Source organism: Spea bombifrons, chromosome 13 (assembly GCF_027358695.1).
Source record: "Spea bombifrons isolate aSpeBom1 chromosome 13, aSpeBom1.2.pri, whole genome shotgun sequence".
Lineage (NCBI taxonomy): Eukaryota > Metazoa > Chordata > Amphibia > Anura > Pelobatidae > Spea > Spea bombifrons.
Window position 1 is genome coordinate 28,809,486 of NC_071099.1, and position 20,349 is coordinate 28,829,834.

The 20,349-nt window shown below is 44.3% G+C and overlaps 1 protein-coding gene across 3 annotated transcripts; it reads right to left on the reverse strand.

Annotated features, from left to right (window-relative positions):
* Nucleotides 1-366: 366 nt before the first annotated feature.
* CBFA2T2 (CBFA2/RUNX1 partner transcriptional co-repressor 2) lies at nt 367-19,527 on the reverse strand. 3 transcript variants are annotated; one of them, XM_053453449.1, is made up of 11 exons: nt 19,399-19,527; nt 6,451-6,594; nt 5,193-5,434; nt 4,875-4,964; nt 4,086-4,267; nt 3,524-3,780; nt 3,315-3,412; nt 2,756-2,948; nt 1,678-1,746; nt 1,261-1,451; nt 367-980 (listed from the first exon to the last, which is right to left on the reverse strand). In XM_053453449.1, exons 1-11 carry the CDS (start codon nt 19,424-19,426, stop codon nt 705-707), a joined length of 1,770 nt encoding a protein of 589 aa, XP_053309424.1. In that variant the 5' UTR covers nt 19,427-19,527; the 3' UTR covers nt 367-704. The 3 variants fall into 3 exon arrangements, with proteins under 3 accessions (XP_053309424.1, XP_053309423.1, XP_053309425.1); XM_053453448.1 differs by having other exon boundaries at nt 3,515-3,780; XM_053453450.1 differs by lacking the exon at nt 1,678-1,746 and having other exon boundaries at nt 3,515-3,780.
* Between the last annotated feature and the right edge of the window lie 822 nt (nt 19,528-20,349).

Here is a 20,349-nt window from a genome sequence, read left to right on the forward strand (position 1 = left end):
TTTTATGTGTTGGCCCCTTAGGATTCCCATGTTGTCCTCGATTCGGCTTAGTCTCACATGTTGCATCTCAACTGTGCTGAAAAAAGCCACTTTTCGGCACAGATTTCAGAGAATTTTATTGGGCAAAAAAGGGTTATATTGTGCTTTTAGACAATAGCCTTGAAGCCCAACTGTCCTACTCACTGTGGGCTTTCGTGGCCTTACTTGGTTCGATGTAACTAGGAAGCCGATCACAGACCCATTTTTTGAATAAATTAGAAAAGGTGAAACAAATGCAGAATGATTTCAGATGATATCCCAACCTTGATTGGTGATATTTCTGGTTTCTGCTTCTGCCAAAACCAAATGCGTTAAGCTTGGCGGGGGTAAAAAAAATCAATTCATTGAGTCCTTGGAAGAAACAGCGGCCTGGAATGGTAATCACTGCTAAACGTGTTCCCTGGTCAGGAAATGTTCTTCTAAGATGCCGTATTTGTATTCAGTGAATGTACCTCCAGCATATTCATATGGGTATTACTATTAACACCTTGGGGACTGGTGACTTGGGCATGACAAAACTCTAGTGTTATCCTTCAGCTACTAAAGAGGTTATATAGGTTCCAGCTCTCTATACCATAAGCTCCACAGGTAGCTGCATTTTAGTCCTGTTACTTCATTGGATTCCTTCTTCCATGGAAGGTACAAAACACAAGTGATGCCCTAATTTACAGGCCATCAACGGCAGTGACCGAGGCTGGGGTGGAAGAACGTGAGGTGGCACTGGAGGACCTCTCCAGCGCGGGGCTCAGCAAAACCGGGTCATTGGTTTTAGGAACCAAGGAGCGACCAGGAGTAAGAGATTTTGCCTGGCCGTGCAAATTCTGTCCACAAATGCGGTGATGCTTCTCCCAGTCCTTGTGCTGACAGAAGGAACCGCAGTAACGCGCGATGTTACAGCCGCTGCAAGTCTCACTGGCTTTCCGACCGCAGTTCCAGCAACTCTATTAAAAAGAGAAAAGATAAAATATTTTCATTTCATTTAAATCTCACCTTAAGTCTCATTAAACTTTGATACCCCATAAACTCTATGTATTATTCTATTATAAACACCGTCATATGTAGGGAAAGAACAAGGTAGCAGCACATTAACATGCTGATGTTATTGTTCCAACGTCGTTTCTTGTCACACCAGACGTGCATATATTTTGTATAGCTCTAAGTTCTAATTTTTCAGAAGAGATGCACACTCACTAAATGTCCCACTAGACCCACTGACTATACCTCTGTGGATTCCTCCTGCTCGTTCACCACTAGAAACGCATCTTCCGCTGCCCTCCGCTTCGCGTCTGCGATGGTTTGCTCCATTCGTGCTCTCTCTGATGCTATCATCTCGAAGGCTTTCTGCTCGGCTTCAGATACAGCTTTCTGGACTTCTGACATGGCTTGGCGCTTCACTTCATTCACAGCCTCCTCTGGGGAAAGCAAGAGAAGAAGCAGATTATTTACAGGCAATCATCAAAACTAGATCGGCGAGTCACACACAGAATCACACTAAACCTCTAGGAATGTTGAGCTTGAACAAAGACTTATCTTCCAGACTTTTACAGCCTTCATTAGTATTATACCTATCTCTGTGAAATAGGAGTGCTCAGCCATATCATGCCTTGGGGTTATCAGACAGTATGGGGCACTGTGTACCTGCTTTCCTCCAGATCTCGTCCGTTACATAGCCTGCTCCTGTTCTGCTTCCAAAGTCTCGCAGAGAATCTGCAAAGCCAGATCACAGAGCATGAGAGTGTGTATGGATAGTCCACTACAAATATACACTTACATAGAGAGCTTCTAGCTAGAACAACCAGCCTAGGTTTGGTTGTCGCTAGGTTTGCTAGTGTGTTTATGTAGCAGATTAAAGAAGAAAGAGGTTGCACAGTGCTAGGAGACACGTCTGAAGTTCTGTCGTGACTCACTGGGTAATTAATAAACTTAAGTACATGGACCAAAAACTTTTTGGACAAATTGTGTCGGTTCGGACGAAATTCGGAGGGTTTTATTCTATTCGTAAATGCAATTCGTTAGCACTCACTGTCATTACTTGCTCATTCTCTCTCCTGCTCTCTCTAAATGTCTCTATACCTTTCCTGTCAACTACCTTCTTCCCTGCTTCTTCCCTCGTCTTGTTTCTCTATCTTTGTCTGCTTCTTCCCGCCATCTGATGAGTTATCCAAGCTTCCCGGAGCGCTTCTGCAACAGGGCAGCGCCTCCCTGCACAGCCTTCCACCCAATTGGACAATGAGGTTGCCCTGGTGGGGAGTGCCATGGCTCTGTCTATTTGCAGAAGTACTCGAAGAGGCGAGACCCATGGAGATAGAGGAGCATTTCTGCACTTCTCTCTTTTTCCGTACTTCAGCAAAAGGGAGGAGCACGGCGTGCGCCATGGGGACAGCCTCTCCTCCATTCCTCCAATCAGGGGTGAGATTGCAAAAGCATTCCAGGAGACCAGGTTAACTCAGCAGATAGCGGGGAGAAGCAAACCAAGATAGGATACTGAAGAGGCAAGAAAAGAAGCTGAGCGGGGGGGGGGGAGAGAGGGACACGGATGCCGTTTGGAGGAGAAGGTAAAGAGATACTGAGAGATTATGTGAGATTGAAAAAAACAAATGAAATGCAAAGAAAATTTGGAACTCTCTGCTTCAATTGTTTGTTTGTTTTTTGGATCCCTCCCCGTTTTCGGACATTTGTACGTATTTTCCCTCACGCTGCATCCCCGTTCGCTCACCGGTGCCTCCTGAATCTGTACTGCTTGGGCTGTGCTGTCTGCTCATGTGCTCGCTTCCTTTGCGGATCTCGGTAGATTCGCTACATCGTCGCTTCCAGTAATTGAGCTCATCTCTGTCCACTTCCTGACACCTCCGCAGCACGGCCATGGATCGCTTTGTCTTTTCCACCATTTCCATGATGCAGTTGAGCGCCTGGAGAAAGAGAATTTAACAACTAAGCCAGGTATTGGTTGGTAAAGACATCATGCAAAATAATAAAACATACGAAAATTGTAATTCTATCCAGAATTTCTCAGACACTACAAACCTCAGTACTGACTATATACGCAAATAGATGAAAAAACATATTTAAAGCTGGTAATCAACCCATACTAAGTGAGGATACTTGCATTTGGTCACAATAAAGCTATGGGTAGGTTCTGTCGGTAAAACCATTTGGTATCTTTGTTTGTTTGTTACGTTTGTTGTAATCCTTAATATGATAACCCGTTCATACACCTCTGTATTTCAGGAAAGTAAACAAGCAGCTCTTTAATGGATGTGGACCTAAAAACTTACATGATCTAAATGCTTCCATTCTTCTGCCCACTCTCTTTCGGTCAGTCGATGGTCAACAAGTTCTTCCTGGTAACCGTTATTCACATTCCCGTTTATACCTGTGAACGACAGACACATAAATGATACTGAACTCTATCTTGGAAAAGAATGCTAACCCAGGTGTGCTATCAGGTAAAGTCACCCCCATTCCCGATATCTACCTGTCTTACCAACACCATGGTGTCTCTCTCTCAAATCTCTTGGATCCCCCATCTTGCCCACCGGGTCCCGGTAGAGCTGGGAGCCAGGTATATCTTCCAAAGTGTAGTGCTGCAGAGGAGGCGGCGTAGGGTGGAACTGGCTGGCCGCGTTCAGAAGAGGCGCAGACAGCGCGGGACTGTGTCTGGGTGCCGGACTGATGGTGCAGACCCTTTTGACAGGAGGTTCAGGGGGAATGGGTTCCCTCTCAAAGCTGTTATCTTCTCTCCTAGAATAGAGTAAATATATTCATGCGATCATTTTTCCCCATAAGCGCCAATATAACATCAGCTACTTCCTCCAATAAAGCTGTTAATTTAACCTTTGACCCTTTCCTGTTAGTGACCATGCCCAGGACCTCCTGACTCTGTTCATACACAGGACGACCACCTGACCCTATCCATGGCGGACCAATGCCCGACCAAAAGAGTCCCCGACCATGCACTGGCCACAGACCTCTCTTTCGACTCAACACAGAGACCTTTGTCCCTCCAGAGCCCAATCATTCCTTTAACATCGCCCGTTGCTGCTTACCTCTCAGGGCTGTGTCTCTTCCCATTTCCATTCACTTCTAGAAGTAATTCAGAGGAGTCCGATGGGGAGGAGGTGCTGCTGTTAAGGAGGATATGTTCATGCTGTGCCAAGTATTGGGAAGGAGTCTGCTTGGCGGCGCGGGCGCAGTGCAGCAACTCTCGCTGGAGAAGTGGCAGATTGGCCTTAAAACAAAAGAAATAGGCCTCGGATTATTACACTTCCCTTCAAATTTGTATTCTTTGGAACGGTTTCAAAGTAATAAAAACGATATTAAAACAGATGGGGAACACTGACACCATAGAACAGCACCACAGACTAGAAGGGGCTATACAAATTAAAAACTACTAATAACAATAATCATAGAAATAATCATTACTTTAAAGGAGGAACAAATAGTGCAGTTTTTCTTGAATTATTATATTATTTGTTTTATTTTGTATAAATCATATTTTTCAGTTTGTTCCAGTGTACTTTGAGGAGATTCCCATAGAGGGCGGTATAACCCTGCCGTCGTTTTTAGAGACCAAACAGGAAGCTGCCGGGTCGACCGTGTCTCCTGCGCGAAGGTCCGCGTTTACCCTGTATCATGCATCTTGATAATTGCAATCTTGATAATTTAAAGCTGCACTATGATCAACTTCAGCCTTACTACAATTTGCCTACAAACCTTTGGGAATTGAAAATCCCCATTACACCTACATTTTAGATATACATTTTTTTTTTTAATTGACACAAAGGAAATTGGAAATTTCATCTGAAACAATTTTCCGTGAAAAACCATTCACTCACCTTCAGGAAGGGGATGACGAAAGGACGCAGGGGGAAGTTAGTGGCCTCCTGCAGCTTGCAGTGAAACTCTTCTATGGTTATAGTTGAGTTCTACAGAAAAAGACCAAAGTTAGTTATCAATACAGAAACTTGAGCTTAGGAGAGGGAAGAGTAACACAAGTTACTAGAAATAACAAGAAACATATAAATGGAACAATCACCCAGCAGAAGTAGTAGAGGCTGATACAGTGAGGGAACTTAGACATGCGTGGGATAGACATAAAGCCACCATGTATCTAAGACGAGACCGAGGACTCATTTGCATTAATGGTAACTTACCACAAGGGCGAGGACCAGTGTCCGGACCTTCTCTCCTATCTCGGGGGAGATGTCGTTGCCAAATTGCTGCAGTGTAGTGAGAAACCTTTTAAGTTTGCTGAGTTGCCTCACGCCGCAGGTTGCAGGGAGCTGCTGATTGGCCAAGGAAGAGGAGGACGACGAGGAAGGGCCATTGCTGGAGCGCTGGGGTGGCGAGGGTGCGCCGTTCAGGGACGGAGGAGAGTGGTTGATGCCGTTGGAAACTAAGTTAGAAAGACAGATCGAGAAGAAATGACAACACCATTGGGACAGAAATCAGTGGGGGGGGGGCAAAGTTAAATAGATGGCTTTAGAGAAAATTTACTCTACAGAACGGTGACAAGCGGGGTCAGAGAAAGTGGCAGACATGCTTTAAGTAAGAGTAGATGTAGGGGTAAACTAGTAATAGGAAACAGGGGCAGTATGGTGCTCAAGTCTGGACTGTGAGGGTTTATGGCGAAGCAAGTTACTGAAAGGACAAGAGGATATGAAGCAAGAAAGTGACAAGGGGATATGGGACGTGAGCCAGGGGCTAATGGAAATATTACACTGGACAATAGAGTTGTCTGACAGGAGAGAGCGGATGTGGCGGTGGAGGTCACACAAAGAATACATTGCTGAATGACGGGGTTAGATAAGCGCAAACATAAGGGTAACTGACCACGAGGCAATGGAAAGTGTAAGGCAAACAAAAAAAAAAGCAGAACGTGAGGCCTGGAATAGCTGGATGGGTGGAAGTGACTCCATATCAGAAAGTGTAGGAGAGAACAGAGTTGTATGGATCACGTGGTGGGATGGAGTACAGAACTAAGGACAGAGCATGTTAGAGAGGAGAAGACTGGAAAATTGGCAACACGTTTGAGTATTTGCTCCATAAAACACATTGAAGCATATGTGCAAGAGCCAGCAGTGAGACCGAGGGAAAATGAGTCGTAGAGTTTTAGTGCGGGGGACAGAAAAACATGGGGTGAGTCAACAGGGAGACAGTGGGATTTTGTCTGTTCCAGCCAAAAAAGGAAGCTATTTTTTCAGAATTTGTTAAATGGTATTTAATTGGAAATATACTGAATGTGGTTTCTTCCAATTAAATATTATTCGAAGGGGTAGCCTGCGGTTCTAGGTTACCCGGTTGCTACGGGTAGACATTATGAGGCACTCGGTTATCAAAAAAAGCCGAGTAGCATTAAGTTGGAAGAACGGAGGCATGCACCGATTTAAAGGAAAGCAGGGATGGACTTACGTGATGAAGGTGGGAAGGAGACTGGTCTTGGCCCACTGGGATTGACTGGGGGAAGAGGAGCCATAGTTGGTGGAGAAGACCTAGAATGAATCTTCACTTCCATGGGGGACCCTGGCATCACTGGCCCTCTCTTATCACCTGCAACTAGAACAACAGGACAAAGCACAAATGAGAGAAGTCGCCGGCATACGGAATAGGATATTCCACAACGTTCTAAACTCTTACGCATACACGATATGTAGAACACACACTGATAAAAGCCAAATATAGCTGCGAAGGCACACAACAGGTTGCCACGCGGCCTTTATCAGCCGGGAGTGCCATCTGGTGTATTTATGCAACTCCCCAGTGTATCAGCTGCAGGGAAAGCATCCCTCCCCCAGCCAACAATGGGGAACCTGTTCTGTGCCTTCTCAAACCTTCTCAGAACGTCCTTCTCCCACCACACTGACCCAGGAGATACCCAGCAGAGACAAGCGGAGAGGGACCGTCCCGGGGGAGCGTCCCAAAATAAGAAATTCGTCTTTGATTTTTTTATTTTTTTTATTATTAATCAAAACGTCCGCCGCCAACGGCGAAGAAACAAAATCCAGGAATATCAGAGCCTATAGCGAGCAGAATGACGGCTTGTACGACATTCGCTGGCTCCACTTTACCCAGAATCCTCCTCGTGTTTTTCTCTAAGTGATGCGGTAAAAAAAAAACAACAATCTCCATCTGTTTCCCTTTTCTGCCAAGCGGAGGTTCTACTTTGCGGTGTTAACCTTGTCAGTGCCAGGCAGTAGACATGTACATCACTTTTCCCGCCTATCAGTTACCATATCACGTTAACCCAATCATAACCTATATACCTGTGTGACGAAGAATAAAAAAGGGTTTTACCAAATTAACCCTTAAAAACAGTCCTGCCATACCATGCCTACTCAGTAACCGATTCGTAGAAACCAGATCGGGCTATTTTTCCTCTAAATAATTCCCCCGTTTAACCTACTCTGCTGTCCCTCCTACAACTTCAGGCTAACTTAAGAAATAAGTAATATCTGGAACACTAAGATGTTAGATGTGTTGAACCGAAGAGCCACGGCATTCTAATGGTTAATTTATTCATGTCGGAATGCTAGGAAATATCAATTAAAGCTGCAGGAATGGGAAAAACCAAACCAAAAATCAGAATAAGTAGTGGTTACCTGGAAAAGCACCACAGCAGAGTGGTAAAGCGAGCTCTCTGTGTCTGGGGATTTGAAGAATAGCTTAAAATCCCCCCCAAAAAAAGAGTCTTCTGAATACGTACATTTTCTATATTAACCATTTAACGCGTTTCGCTTTAACATAGCAGGTTGGGTTTATGCGGCGACCAGTCCCGGCAGCAGGGGAATTAGCAACCTTAAGATAATTATCAAACGATGCAAATTTTGCCAGTTGGTGGGTAAAAGGGGTGCGAGAAAAAAAGCATCAGTGTCTCTGCTTTCCTCAGATAGAAGTAATTGAATAATGCGCCCCTCCGTCGATTCGGTTGGAATATTTGGGACTCGAGGACAGCAGCTGAAACGGTGACAGTCACCTGCAGTCCGGGGACCACGGAGGGGTGGGACGGAGCTCCAGAGACAATGGAGACAGATGAGCGATGGTGAATGGGATTATGGGTAACACAGGCTGCACCTGGTGTCAGAACAGAAGGGGGGAGAGGGCATGTGCTGGAGCCTCAGAGCACATCTGTCACTTGCACAATGGCAGAGTGCTTTCCGTCCCTCCTCCTCATAATCCTCTACGGCCTTTTTAACAAGACCCTGTGCGGAACACTGGCTGCAACAGGTTGTTTTTTTCCTCCCCGGCCTCCCAAGACGTCAATTTGACAGCATGCATTGTATAGGGTACTAAATAATTCATCGCTGGGAAAAAGAAGGACCCTAACCAAACATAACTAGCATTGCCTATAATGGGCAACTGAGTTATCCATTAAACATAATCACCATCTGATTAGCGGTAGCGTTATCTTATCTTATGCTGCTAAAATAATAATGACCAATAAATACACAAAACAGGGCAAGCATTTGAGCTATATTGCTTACCAAGGAGCTGAATCAGGGGGACTGCTCTGCATTTTAACCAAAAAGAGACTCCCAAGCAATTTAAAGCCTTCTCTGGACACCATTCATGAGGCATCTGTGTGGCAGGAGAAGTCCTCAACCCTACGGTTTGGTCAGAACCTGGAAATACGCACACAAAAGCTTACACATTCAGATTCTGACCAAACCTTAGGGTTGAGGACCTCTTCTGCCACACGGGTGCCTCATAAATGGTGTCCAGAGAAGGCTTTAAATTGCTTCAGAGAGATGCCTAAATTGGGGTACTTTGACATAGTCGGTGGCCAAGCAATATATGGTCATAGAGTGTGATGGAATCCCCAATATTTATGTCCCAGATAGGTGTTTCTGAATGGGATTTGCTGGGTATCTGCTAATCTCTTTCTCTGTTTTGTGTAGATCTTGAGTTCCTACAGAAGGCATCAGTAAGTAGTCCCCATGTCTACTGGGCACGGAGAAGCTTCAAGCTGTCCCCATGACCACGCTATCCCTTGTCAAACCTGACACTAGATAGATATAAGATGAAAAATAGCTTCAACGACAATCCAGGACACGCAGCCTTGGTATACTAGGCCACATACAAATATATCAAGTTGGTCTTCCCCTTTAAACGGATAAAAGCTACCGAGTTACAGTCATTTTGAGAACACATTTAAAGCAGACACGTTCATGAATGAGTCTAGAATTCATCTAGAAAGCCCAATATAAACTTCACTACACCTCCATACTTTGCAATATTGTAACAATATCTTTTGCATTGTAAATATTTTGCGGTATAATATTTTGTAAATGTTATTTACTTGTTCAATAAAAGTTACAAAAGTAGGATTAATGGGAATGCGCAGTTTGGGCTTTTCTGCTGTAATGATGAATGATGCGAACAGTTCCACTTTAAGTAAATGAATGGTCGGAAAATTCTATTTTTTTAATCCATTAAAATGATTTACTGGAATCTACCCGAGTACCACACACTGTCCTGGTGGAATCCCAAAGTTTAATCCACCCTGAAAGAGGTATTAAAAACAGACCTCATAACAATCTAAATGAAATGCAAGAGCGAGTCCCAAAGGCCACCAAGATTCCATGGCTCGTGACAATTTGGGGGTCATTTTAAAAACCCAGGGAAAAATGATAAAACGGACTGTAAAATTGTGTGAGTAACTAAGACACGCCCATAGTGGTATTCGTGTAATCGGTTTTACTTGTACCGATGTATAAATAGTTTTCCAAGGGGCACTACTTTGACTTATAATATATGAAGGCATTTTGGATGAACTATCTCAACACTTCATAGGTTACTTCAGGATATAGCCAACTTCGTCAACATATTCACTATATTAGGCTATGATTTTTATATACACATAGTTGGTCAAGAACTATGGTATACAAAAGAACATTTAACACCGGTGGAGAGAGAGAGAACATTCGGGTTCCCCATACATTTTAGCCACCGGGCTAAGCTTGGTCAAGGTAACCTTGACTTTCCCGCTCTCACGTTCCATGAAAGTTAAGTCTCCACCAACTTCGAAGAAGCTCAGTAACTGAACTCGGTGGGACCTTAAATGAATTCCGGACACGTTCTGCATTCCGCAGTTCATTAATAATATTCTACTAAAAGAGGCTTCCATCCAAGCTGACAAGTAATTCAGCCCAGTGCGCTTACTACTAAACATGGATCCACGCCTTTTCTTACCCAGAGTATTTACATGCAGTCTTAATCCAACAATAATCATCTCATAAGGCGGCGTGGGGTTTAATGAATAGATCTCTTAACCCTTTGTTATACAGCCCAATAATATAACGTACAAACTCTGGAAAGGGAGTATCTTAGAATAGGCTTGCAAGGCATCATGGGAGATGTAGTTCCCCAATACCTGGGACGTAGACGTCAAAAACTATTTTATCGCTAATAAAACCTCTGCCTTCCGATCACGGATTCTCTTATTGTTCACGAGAAAGAAAGAACAGCTACATATGTGCAACTTAAATATTATTAGAATTTTCCAAAAACCAGCAGAAAAATGCAGTTGGTTAAAATAAATCAATCAATAATGAAAAAAAGAAAAAAAAAAAAGAATTTTAACTAAATTTTAAGAATACTCTGCTTATAACATACAATACACACAACGGAAAATGTTAAAAGGTCTGGTTAAAAATGAGTCACGCTATAGCGAAATATTTTTTAATTTGGTGCATCCCACGGCATGAACGTTTAATGAATAATAATAATATTTAATAAATACACCCTAGACTTAACTAACAGGCGACCTGCTCCTTTGCAATAATAATAATAATAATAATAATAATATAAATAATAAAGAAACATTACGTCTCAGACAGAAGTCAAACATTTAGGATTCTGCGGATGAAATAGAAAAACACATTAAAAAAAAAAAAAAAAAAAAAAAAAAAAAAAAACACGGAACGGAGCGGAAATTTTCACAAAACGTGCCATTGTGAACCTGGAAACAATTATTTAATTATTCCAGACCACTCGTGTATTTGTGGCCGTGAAAGGTTCACGAACACATAGGAGAATTTAGAATTTGAAGCGGTAGCAGCGAGGGGGAGCGGAGGGTGCTGCGCTACAATGAAAAGGAGCTTACCGTGGCTGCGGAATTTTAAATGTAATTTTTCTTGGGGGGGTTAGAAGGATGGGATCCCCGCTCCACCCTTGAGTGTTTAACACATCTGTGATTCCTCAGTTTGTTGAAAGAAACAGGTTTGTGCTGGCGCAGATGGACTGCAGATGTGTTGTCAAACTGAACTCCCCCCTCCTTTTTTAGAGAGGGAGAGAGAGAGAGGGAGAGAGAGACACCCCCTCCTGTCTATATCTTCCTGGCGCTCTCTCGATCTGTCTCCAGCTCTGTTACTAGGGCTTTCTGTGTCGGTGGATCTACACCTTCCGCTGGCTTGGAGCCAATAGGACTGTAAGTTGTTAATATACGCAGGGTTTGTTTATGGCTGGCCACATCAGGCCAAAGCCGACGGTTGCCACGGAGCTGGGAAACTCAGAATAGGAATGCATGGGGTTATATTGCCCTGTACATTTATGCCTATATATATACACACACACACACACACACACACATCTACACACATTTAGTCACACTATATGGCCATATAATGCTAATCAATTAGAACGCAACTGGTTTTCTTGCCATGGAGTCAACTTAAACACACATGGTGGTGAACGGATGGCCAGACAGACCACCAGACACACGCTCCGTTTTTCTGTGTGTTTGTCTGCTAATGGGTTCCGCGTACATCACACATCACGTCAAATCCTGCATTAATAAACAGTATAAATATTATAATAATATTGTGCAGCACGGTAAAAAAATAATCTATTTGGGAAGACCGTTTTATTTTCACCCTTTGGTGATTAACAGATTTTTACAGATCCCGAAAAGCCTCTGTTTTATAACCATAAAGGAAAATAAGACAAGAATGAAGACATGAGGAGAAGCGGACGAAGAAAGAAGACAGAAAACAGAAGAAAAACAAGAGTCAAGAGAAGTAGTAGATCTGCAGGAAAGGAGACAGAGACACCGAAGCAGTCGGGGAGAAGACAGGGAGACGTCGAGAGAGAGCGAGAGAGACATTGCCAGAGAGCGAGAGAGACATTTCGAGAGAGACGTTGAGAGAGAGCGTGAGAGACGTTGAGAGAGAGCGTGAGAGACGTTGAGAGAGAGCGTGAGAGAGACGTCGAGAGAGCGAGAGAGACATTGAGACAGTCTCTATGTGCCTTTTTTTGGCACACGGACTTGAGGAACGTTCTTCACACGCCACGTTAAGTGCTGCAGAGGGAGAGCGCTGGATATTTTCTACCCAAGCATCCGCGGGATAAACACCGGTGGAACCGGCTGCTCTCCAGCTGTTGATGAAGTACAGTTCCTAATTTCTTGGTACCAGGGCACTGTACGTTCTTCAACACTTGGAGAGCAGATGTGTTTTCAACAGAAAATGTCAGGACAAAAGGTCATGATCTAAAACTAGGGAGTCGGGCTCTTAGATGTAACGTACAGATGCTTAACCTCACAGAGAGGGTGGCAGATAAGTGGGACGGCCTCCCAGCAGAAGTGGTATATGTGTTTTCAGAAATATCACCCTTAGAACCATTTGGTTGCCACGATTAGCCACTACATCGACTCTGAGTAACGGATATAGCAAAGGCTTACTGTGTCAGGGTCAGCGCGTTTATAATGTTTAACTTATCTAAAAGAGCCAAGGTAACGGCAGCCATGTAAATACCCCGGGCACTGCCTCAGGCCTCCACGGCCACTGCCCTCATTGTAACCGGCCGCTGGGCAGCCGCGCGGGGCGATCTGCCTCTAGGTTTAGGGGCCCCCAGACACTAGGCCTGCGTACTTCCCAATACGTTCGTTGGTTTGGACCTGTACACTCAACCAGAAACGGAACAGCAATTTAAGGCCAGCAGCAGATAAATAACATGCGCGGGGCGGACTGGTACGCACTCTACGCTCAGTATATGGCGGTGCCATCAAAGGAACATATCAGGCACATAAGGCATGGGCGAAGGTGCATGCGAGGCTCCATCTTGCCCAGTATGTCCGATGGCTTCCACTTGACCAAATACCAAGCATTCTGAGTGCCCAGAAAACAGACTTTCTCATAAACCTCTAGACGGTATAAACAATGAAACATAGTCATATCATAGCTCCCAACTGTCCCGATTTTGCCACTCTATCTCGGCGTCCCACCAGGCTCCGTCTCTGTCCCACGTTTTGGGACTTGGCAGGACAGCAAGATTTGGGGCAACAATCCTGTGGCCCTGGATTCATTCTCCAGTGTCTGAGACAGCAGAGAACGGGTACTACCAGTGCGGAAAGCTGTGCACACGCTCAGTAGCACTGCCAGTTTGAGTGACACTCTACCTCCCATGTTCTGTCCCCCTGCCCCCCCCCCCGCATCCTCATTCCCTGGGTGTCGGGAGGTATGTTATACGGAAAAAAAAAAACACCAGTTTAACACTTGGTCTGCATTAGTATTTAAGAATGATCCATAGCTGCCAACAGTCCTGATAAAAATATGTCCTCAAAAAAGGGACTTAACATATTTTACACTTTCCAGTAGTTAATCGAATATCGAGATCCAAGCGTGCAGAGCAGGATCGCTACGCAACAATTACATCCAGCCCGCTGTATAACCCAGAACGATGCTCCTTCCCCAGCTGGACCTCCCAGAAAATAAAGCAGGAACAAAGTGCGAGGCTTTTCTGCATTCCACAGGTCCAGCCGCTGGCTCCAGGATGTCTAAGAGAGGCCGCGCAGCCCCGGGCTATTCATTTCACCAGGAAACAAGCCACCCACCAGCGTGTCATTACTATACACCCTCAGGGCCGCCGGCGGACGTAAACACACACCCGGAATGGATTTTGGGGGGGGAATTAGCATTTTTAAAGAAAGGAAGGTTTTTAAATGCTCTTTATTTAGATTTCCCCAAATCTTGATATCTTAATAGATTCTAATCTCCCGTACTGTAACATCGCTACAGAATCTGCTGGCGCTATATAAATAAACGCTAACGGAATTGCTTGGGGGGGGCTGTCACTTGATCCGCATTGGAATTAGGATTAAAATTGTTTACTATACGTAACAAATTAGAATTAGAACGGGGGCTGCCATTTGGAATCATTGCCCACAAAAAAAAAAATAATAATAAAACACATTTACTAGAATTTCGGTTTTTTGTAGCCGTACAAATAAGGTGAATTAAACGGCGCAGCGATTTCTCTATCGCTAACTCGGTTAATAGGCAGTTTGCAGCAAAGGACCCTGGGAGGGGTCATTAGGCGCACAAAAGCCGGCTCGTTCCAAAAAGGGAAATGTTTTGTCACCCAGCCGAGCGGGCTGTTAACATATAAATATAACGCTGGATTTCTTTCCAAATCTCTGCATCTGCTCGAAAATTACCTTTTTTTTCCTGCAACGGCTGTTACACTAAAACCTCCGACGCCGGGATATTATTGTAGCAATTTGTCCGTAATTATTGAAATCTACAAATTGATCCTTTTTTTATGCTATTGGAATTCAATCGTTTTATTAAGGGACACTGCAGCCACTTTAACGCATGATAGCTCAGAGGTCCCTCTTGTAAGTGAATGGGGGGGGTTATAGTATCCCCCATATATTTACCTCCGGTAACCTGCGGCGCTGGCCAATCAACTCCCTGCCAAGGACTGGCTTCTTTATCATCGGACCACGGAAGAGGAAGGCAGCTGCAGTAAACGTCCCCCTTTAAAGTATATCAATGAGCCACATTTACGCTTTTCTCAAAGCTGACTGCGGATTTAAGTGATCCGAACCCAACTGGCACTTAATGGGTTAATCGGTTCTCCGATGATCACGGTTTTTTTGAAGGCTACGGGTCACTGCTGATTTTTTTTTTTTAATGTACTCGTAACCTCAGTAACATAACCCCGTCTCTGGAAAGATTTGCACCTGTTGACACGGGGGGGGGGGTGTGGGGAGGAATCCCAGGTGCGACACGTTGAGAGCACACCTGTGAATTCACACCTGGCCAATCACACAGCCCCGGGCCATTTTCTCGGTAGCCATTACATCATGAGTGGTCAAGCTTGTCACCATCCATCGTTTTAAACGTTAATATCTTAATGCTGTATGGGTCCAAGAAAACACCGAGGTCACGTATGCTGCCAAGACCTCGGAGGTCTCTTCTTCAGATGAAATCATCCTACAGTAAGAAGACATCCAGACTTAAGACTCCAATATCCTAGAGTGAAACTATGTAACCAATGTTGGTCTTGTATGTTTTGCTTGTAATTTATAACATTCTAGGGAAGTAAACGTATATGTTACCGGCGACTGGTCTGCTTTCGTGTAAACGAACTGGGGAAAATGGTTACATTCGCTAAAGCAAGCAAAGACGTGAACAGACGGACCAAAGGGAACATCTACCGTCTGCTTACCGGCCCCGTGTTTTAATTTAGAACAGACATAAAGAACATAAAGGCCGTATACAGTACTATATATATTATGACCAAAACATATACTAAATTATTTAACTATTTAACTTACAGGAAGCAAAAATAACTTCTATTTCTAGAAACCTGGAAAGTGCCTTTTAAAGGACAAATGATTTTTTTCCTATGACATCATTTTGTTCTGCGTCATACGCTTATGCGCTTCTTCAAATCTATAGCCAACTCATCAACGTATCCCCAAACCCAGAAAGAGACATTTTTTTTCCCCCCAGCATGAAAGCGGACCTGCGGCCGGTTCGAAAACCACAAATGCCACCCATTCCTCCCATTAATTTCCATCAAACTGGCAAGACCCGGCACACGAAGCGTTAAATGTCTGCGATTATTAAAATAAATACACTGGCTATTAAAATGTTATGTCGGATATTCGAAAAGTTTGAAGGATTCGCTGCGCTGAACATCTTAATCATTCATCTAATGGAGTCAGGCGTTTACATTCTAGCGTACGTGAGACTGGCTGCCGCCGTCAGCAGACTGGGGCTGGTGATGATACATTACATGTGCAGCCACATGCCACGCTCTTACACCGACTGCCGATGGCCGGCTCGGGACTGGCTGCGGCTATTGCCATCGCGGGAAACCACTGTCTGGGAAGTGTACTTAGGTATGCTTCCTGCGTCCAACGGAGTCAGCCGGGGGGCAGGACTGATTGGTTTGGTAACTGCAATAACTAAAGCATGCACGTGCCAATCGGTATGCAGTAAATTACATGTCAAATTCAGATTCCCTGGCTGTAGAGGGTTCTGTATTACTTTACAGTAAAGTCCAAAGGATGACAGAACGCCAAACAGTTCTAGCCCTGGAACACGAGATTCTGAACTAATTAGAGTAACGTAGAGAAAGAAACATTAATGATTATATATATAATTTATATATATATAACTCTATTCTGCATGGCACTGCAGAGATGAAATGAATTAGAAGGGGGGAGGGAACGGACTGGATTATACACGGGGCAGATGTGCCTCTTCCACCCCAACATCTGATCAACAGCAGAAGAATGTAATCTGGAACAGCTGGTCCAGGAGACGGTCTGGCTGCGTCCGGTCTACACAAGAAGTGCCCATTCCAATGAATAGGAAGGCCCCAAACATTAAAGGTTTTGTTCCACTTACACAACATTCTTTTTTTTTAGACGTATCAACATCAGGAGCCCCAGCCATATAGGCACACAGGGCAGATGCCTAGGGCACTCAGCCTGTAGGGAGTTCCACCAAGGGGTTCTTTCCTATGTTACAAACCAAGTGCATGTAGGAGAAGCTTAATGGTTATAAACCAGAAGGGCCGAATAAATTGAAATCAAATCAGCTCAGGCAGATATGATTTAGTCAACGCGCTCTTCGTGAAGTTGACCGAAGACCAACTGAGCTTCTTCTCAATGGGACCTTCTAGTTTTACTTCAAACAGCTGCAGGTTCCTGTTGTGTTCAGCTGGACGGCTCTTTGCAGACTTCACTAAACTCAGCAGACCTCCGAGCTAATGAACCGACCTGACAGAATATACCCGAGACCTTTCCGGTGAATACACCCGTTACTAGGTTTTGGTTCATGGAATAGAGCCATCGGGCTATCCATTCCATGCCTAGCGCACACGTGCTCCATGTGCAATACGACACAAATGTTACCAAACATAGAACATCACACTGAGGAGCGAGACATGTGGACCTCCAGGCTAAAGCTGGCAGATGGTGAGCGGGGACTATGGCTAAAAATATTATGCTGCAACCACAATAATTAGAGGACACAGCAACAAAATGAAGTTATGGAGAGAGATGGGAGCTTATTTTGACTCTCAAGCAAAATAAGGAGTTAACAATCCATATGTCCTCTCCGGGGATGTAAGCACTTGTGTATTTATAGACGTTACCAGCCTTCATCTTTGGCACTGACCCCAGACGACTCTTGTATGGAAAGGTTCCACAACTTCCAATCGCTGCTTCACACAGATGGATAAAGGCAACCTTAAAATAAGTTTGGGCAAGCAATGGCCTTCTTACCTTGGAGGCCAACAATTCTAATCCTGTAGCACCAACAATTAGGTTTGAAGTGGCCCTAAGGCAGTTCCTCCATTATGAAGGTTTGAAGGTCTTGCTGTCCTACCATCCATAGCAGAAGAAAATGTAAGGAAGCGAAGAAAGTGCACACTGGAAGCCTGAAGAAGAATTCCAGAACCCTGAGATACCTCGCTTTGATCTCTTCTCTTATTAATAATCTCAGGCCACCAGGAACTGGAAGACCCTCCTTGACTAGCAACATAGAAGAGTTTTTTTTAATCGGCAAAAGTGGATAAAATCTATAATTTATGAGGTCCCAGAACGCTCTTAGATATGGAAAATATATATGCGTACCTTGGAGGACAGAGGACAGGAGGTTTACATATATAAAGGGACTTAACAAAGTACAGGAGGGGACTTTGTTTCAAAGGAGAAGAAATGTTAGAACAAGAGGTCATAATACAAAACCAGATGGTCACAGGCTTAGATGTAATGTAAGGAAGTGTTACTTTACTGAGTGGGTGGTAGATAAGAGGAACAGCCTCCCAGCAGAAGTGGTAGATGCTAATACAGCGAGGGAATTTAGACATGCATGCGATAGACATACGGCTCTAGACGAGACCAACGTCTTTAGAGCAGGAAAAATGAGCAGACTAGACGGGCCGAATGGGCCTGATCCGGTACATTCTTAGAATTCAGCAGTTTTATCTGCATAGAAAACCAAAAGGCCGCCCCCCCCCCAAAGAGCTTCCTACTTTTTCAAATGTGAAATAACAGCCATGCAGAATAAAATGCACGTAATTAGTGATAAATGTGATTATTGTACTTCTGATCCAAAACTTTAGAAAGCTGATGAAGTTATATTCACCAAAAGCAAAAGTCAGTGAAATTGGCTTAATTTTTGGACAGAAGGGTTAATTTATTACTACCAGGATAAAAATCTTTTCAGGGAAAACTATCTGGTAACGGCTCGATGGCAACTCTAATCCAGAAAAGAATGTCTGTAGGAGCGTCTGAATCCAGTGGATGGACAATGTGCAGAAGCGGTGAGATGGCATGTAATATAAACACATGTGTAATATAAACACACGTATAAACACGGTGTCTGTTATATACAGAGCATTCCGCAGACATAACATTTACAGTACAAGACGTGGTGTTATATTATCACCAGCAGCATCGCCTCCACTGAGGATCCTTGTCAGCTCCAGCATCCCCTCCAGGATGGAATTGGGTGGCAATCACAAGAGCATCAATTAAAGGGCCGTGTTACTGCTGAATGCTGCACAATGGGTTAATTTAACACCATGAGCACCCAAGCATTCTGCATCAAACACCCCAGTGGTCCCCCCTTAGCTTCACAAATGAGGACCAGGCATCCTTCCACCGATTAACCCCTTACTGTCTCAGACCTTTTCAGAGGATAGCCCCTGGCTCCTGCCCCCCCATCAACCCCATGCACTGCCAGGGCCCCCATTTAGCAAGTTCCAAGCCACAGATTAACCCCACCACTGCTGGGAAGAAAAAAAAAACAGACCAAGCCTGAGCCTGCCAGGAGACACAGCCCTAGCAAGAGAGACTTAACCATTTCCTAGCACAGCTAACCCTTTTTTCACGCAATTCTTTAATTTAACCCGTTCGATGCTGGCAATAGAAAAAAAAACATACACACCCTCTAAGCACTGAGCACGATCAACCGGCCCTTAACTATTTCATTGCCAAGTGATAAAAGTCCCTGCGCTGTACCATATGAGTTGTATAGTTTAAGCCCATTGCAGGGTAACAATGCTGCCCCTGGGGCAGGAGGCAAGCAATAAGACATAGAAGGGTTAAGAAGAACTTACACTGGAAGGATCCCGGAATCCCAACCATCTTATCCGATCACGGGGCGATCACGGGGCGATCACAGCATGAAAAGCCCAGAAAAGGTATCTCCCGATCGCTGGATCTCACCAGGCCCTTCGCAATAACTGAAGGAGACTGTGTGGCTGAAGGATAGGGGGCAGGGAAGGCTTCAGGAGGATGGGGGGAGGGCAGATTCTCCTCCTCCACAATCACATAAAATCCCTCCTCTGGCTATGACTGCATGCCTGACACTGAGCTAGCCAAGTGGGCAAACCCAGCCACAACAGCAGAATTAGCAGGGCTGCATTTCTGGTGGCATTCTGCAGGAGAGACACACAGAGCCCCCTGTAACCTGGGCCAGCTCTAGAGAACATGAGTCATGGGACCTGATTTCATATGATTTCATGTGATGGATTTTATATGACATCCATTCACGTGTTAAAAGTGTAAGCTGGCGAGGCGAGGCGGCTTTCCATAACGTATCGCTTTGTCTTAGTCTGTCGGTTCTAGTTTTGTCAGACCCTTTCTAGGTATGGAGCATAAGAAGCGCTGCGGGAATTGTTGGCGCTATAAAAACATACATGATAGTAATAACATACATGATAGTGACATAACTGCCTTTTGCCCCTACTTATTAAGTACAGTCCTTCTTTGAGATCCACATTCCTGGGTTTTTTTTCCCTTTTTTCTAGAAGCGCAGAATGTTTGCTGGGATCTCAGGGTTCTACAGACCTAAAAGTAACAATAACGTGTTTATAAACAGCAGGAAATATGTTTATAAACTATGGAAATAAAACACATTGTTCCTTCTCTGCACACTTTATTATGTTACATAAATAGCTAGCGACAGATAAAGCCACGCAAGACATCAAAAAATGCCGACCCAACACTTCATATGTTGGGAGTACGGTGTCATAGTTGCCAACAGTCCCAATTAGTTTGAATCAGTT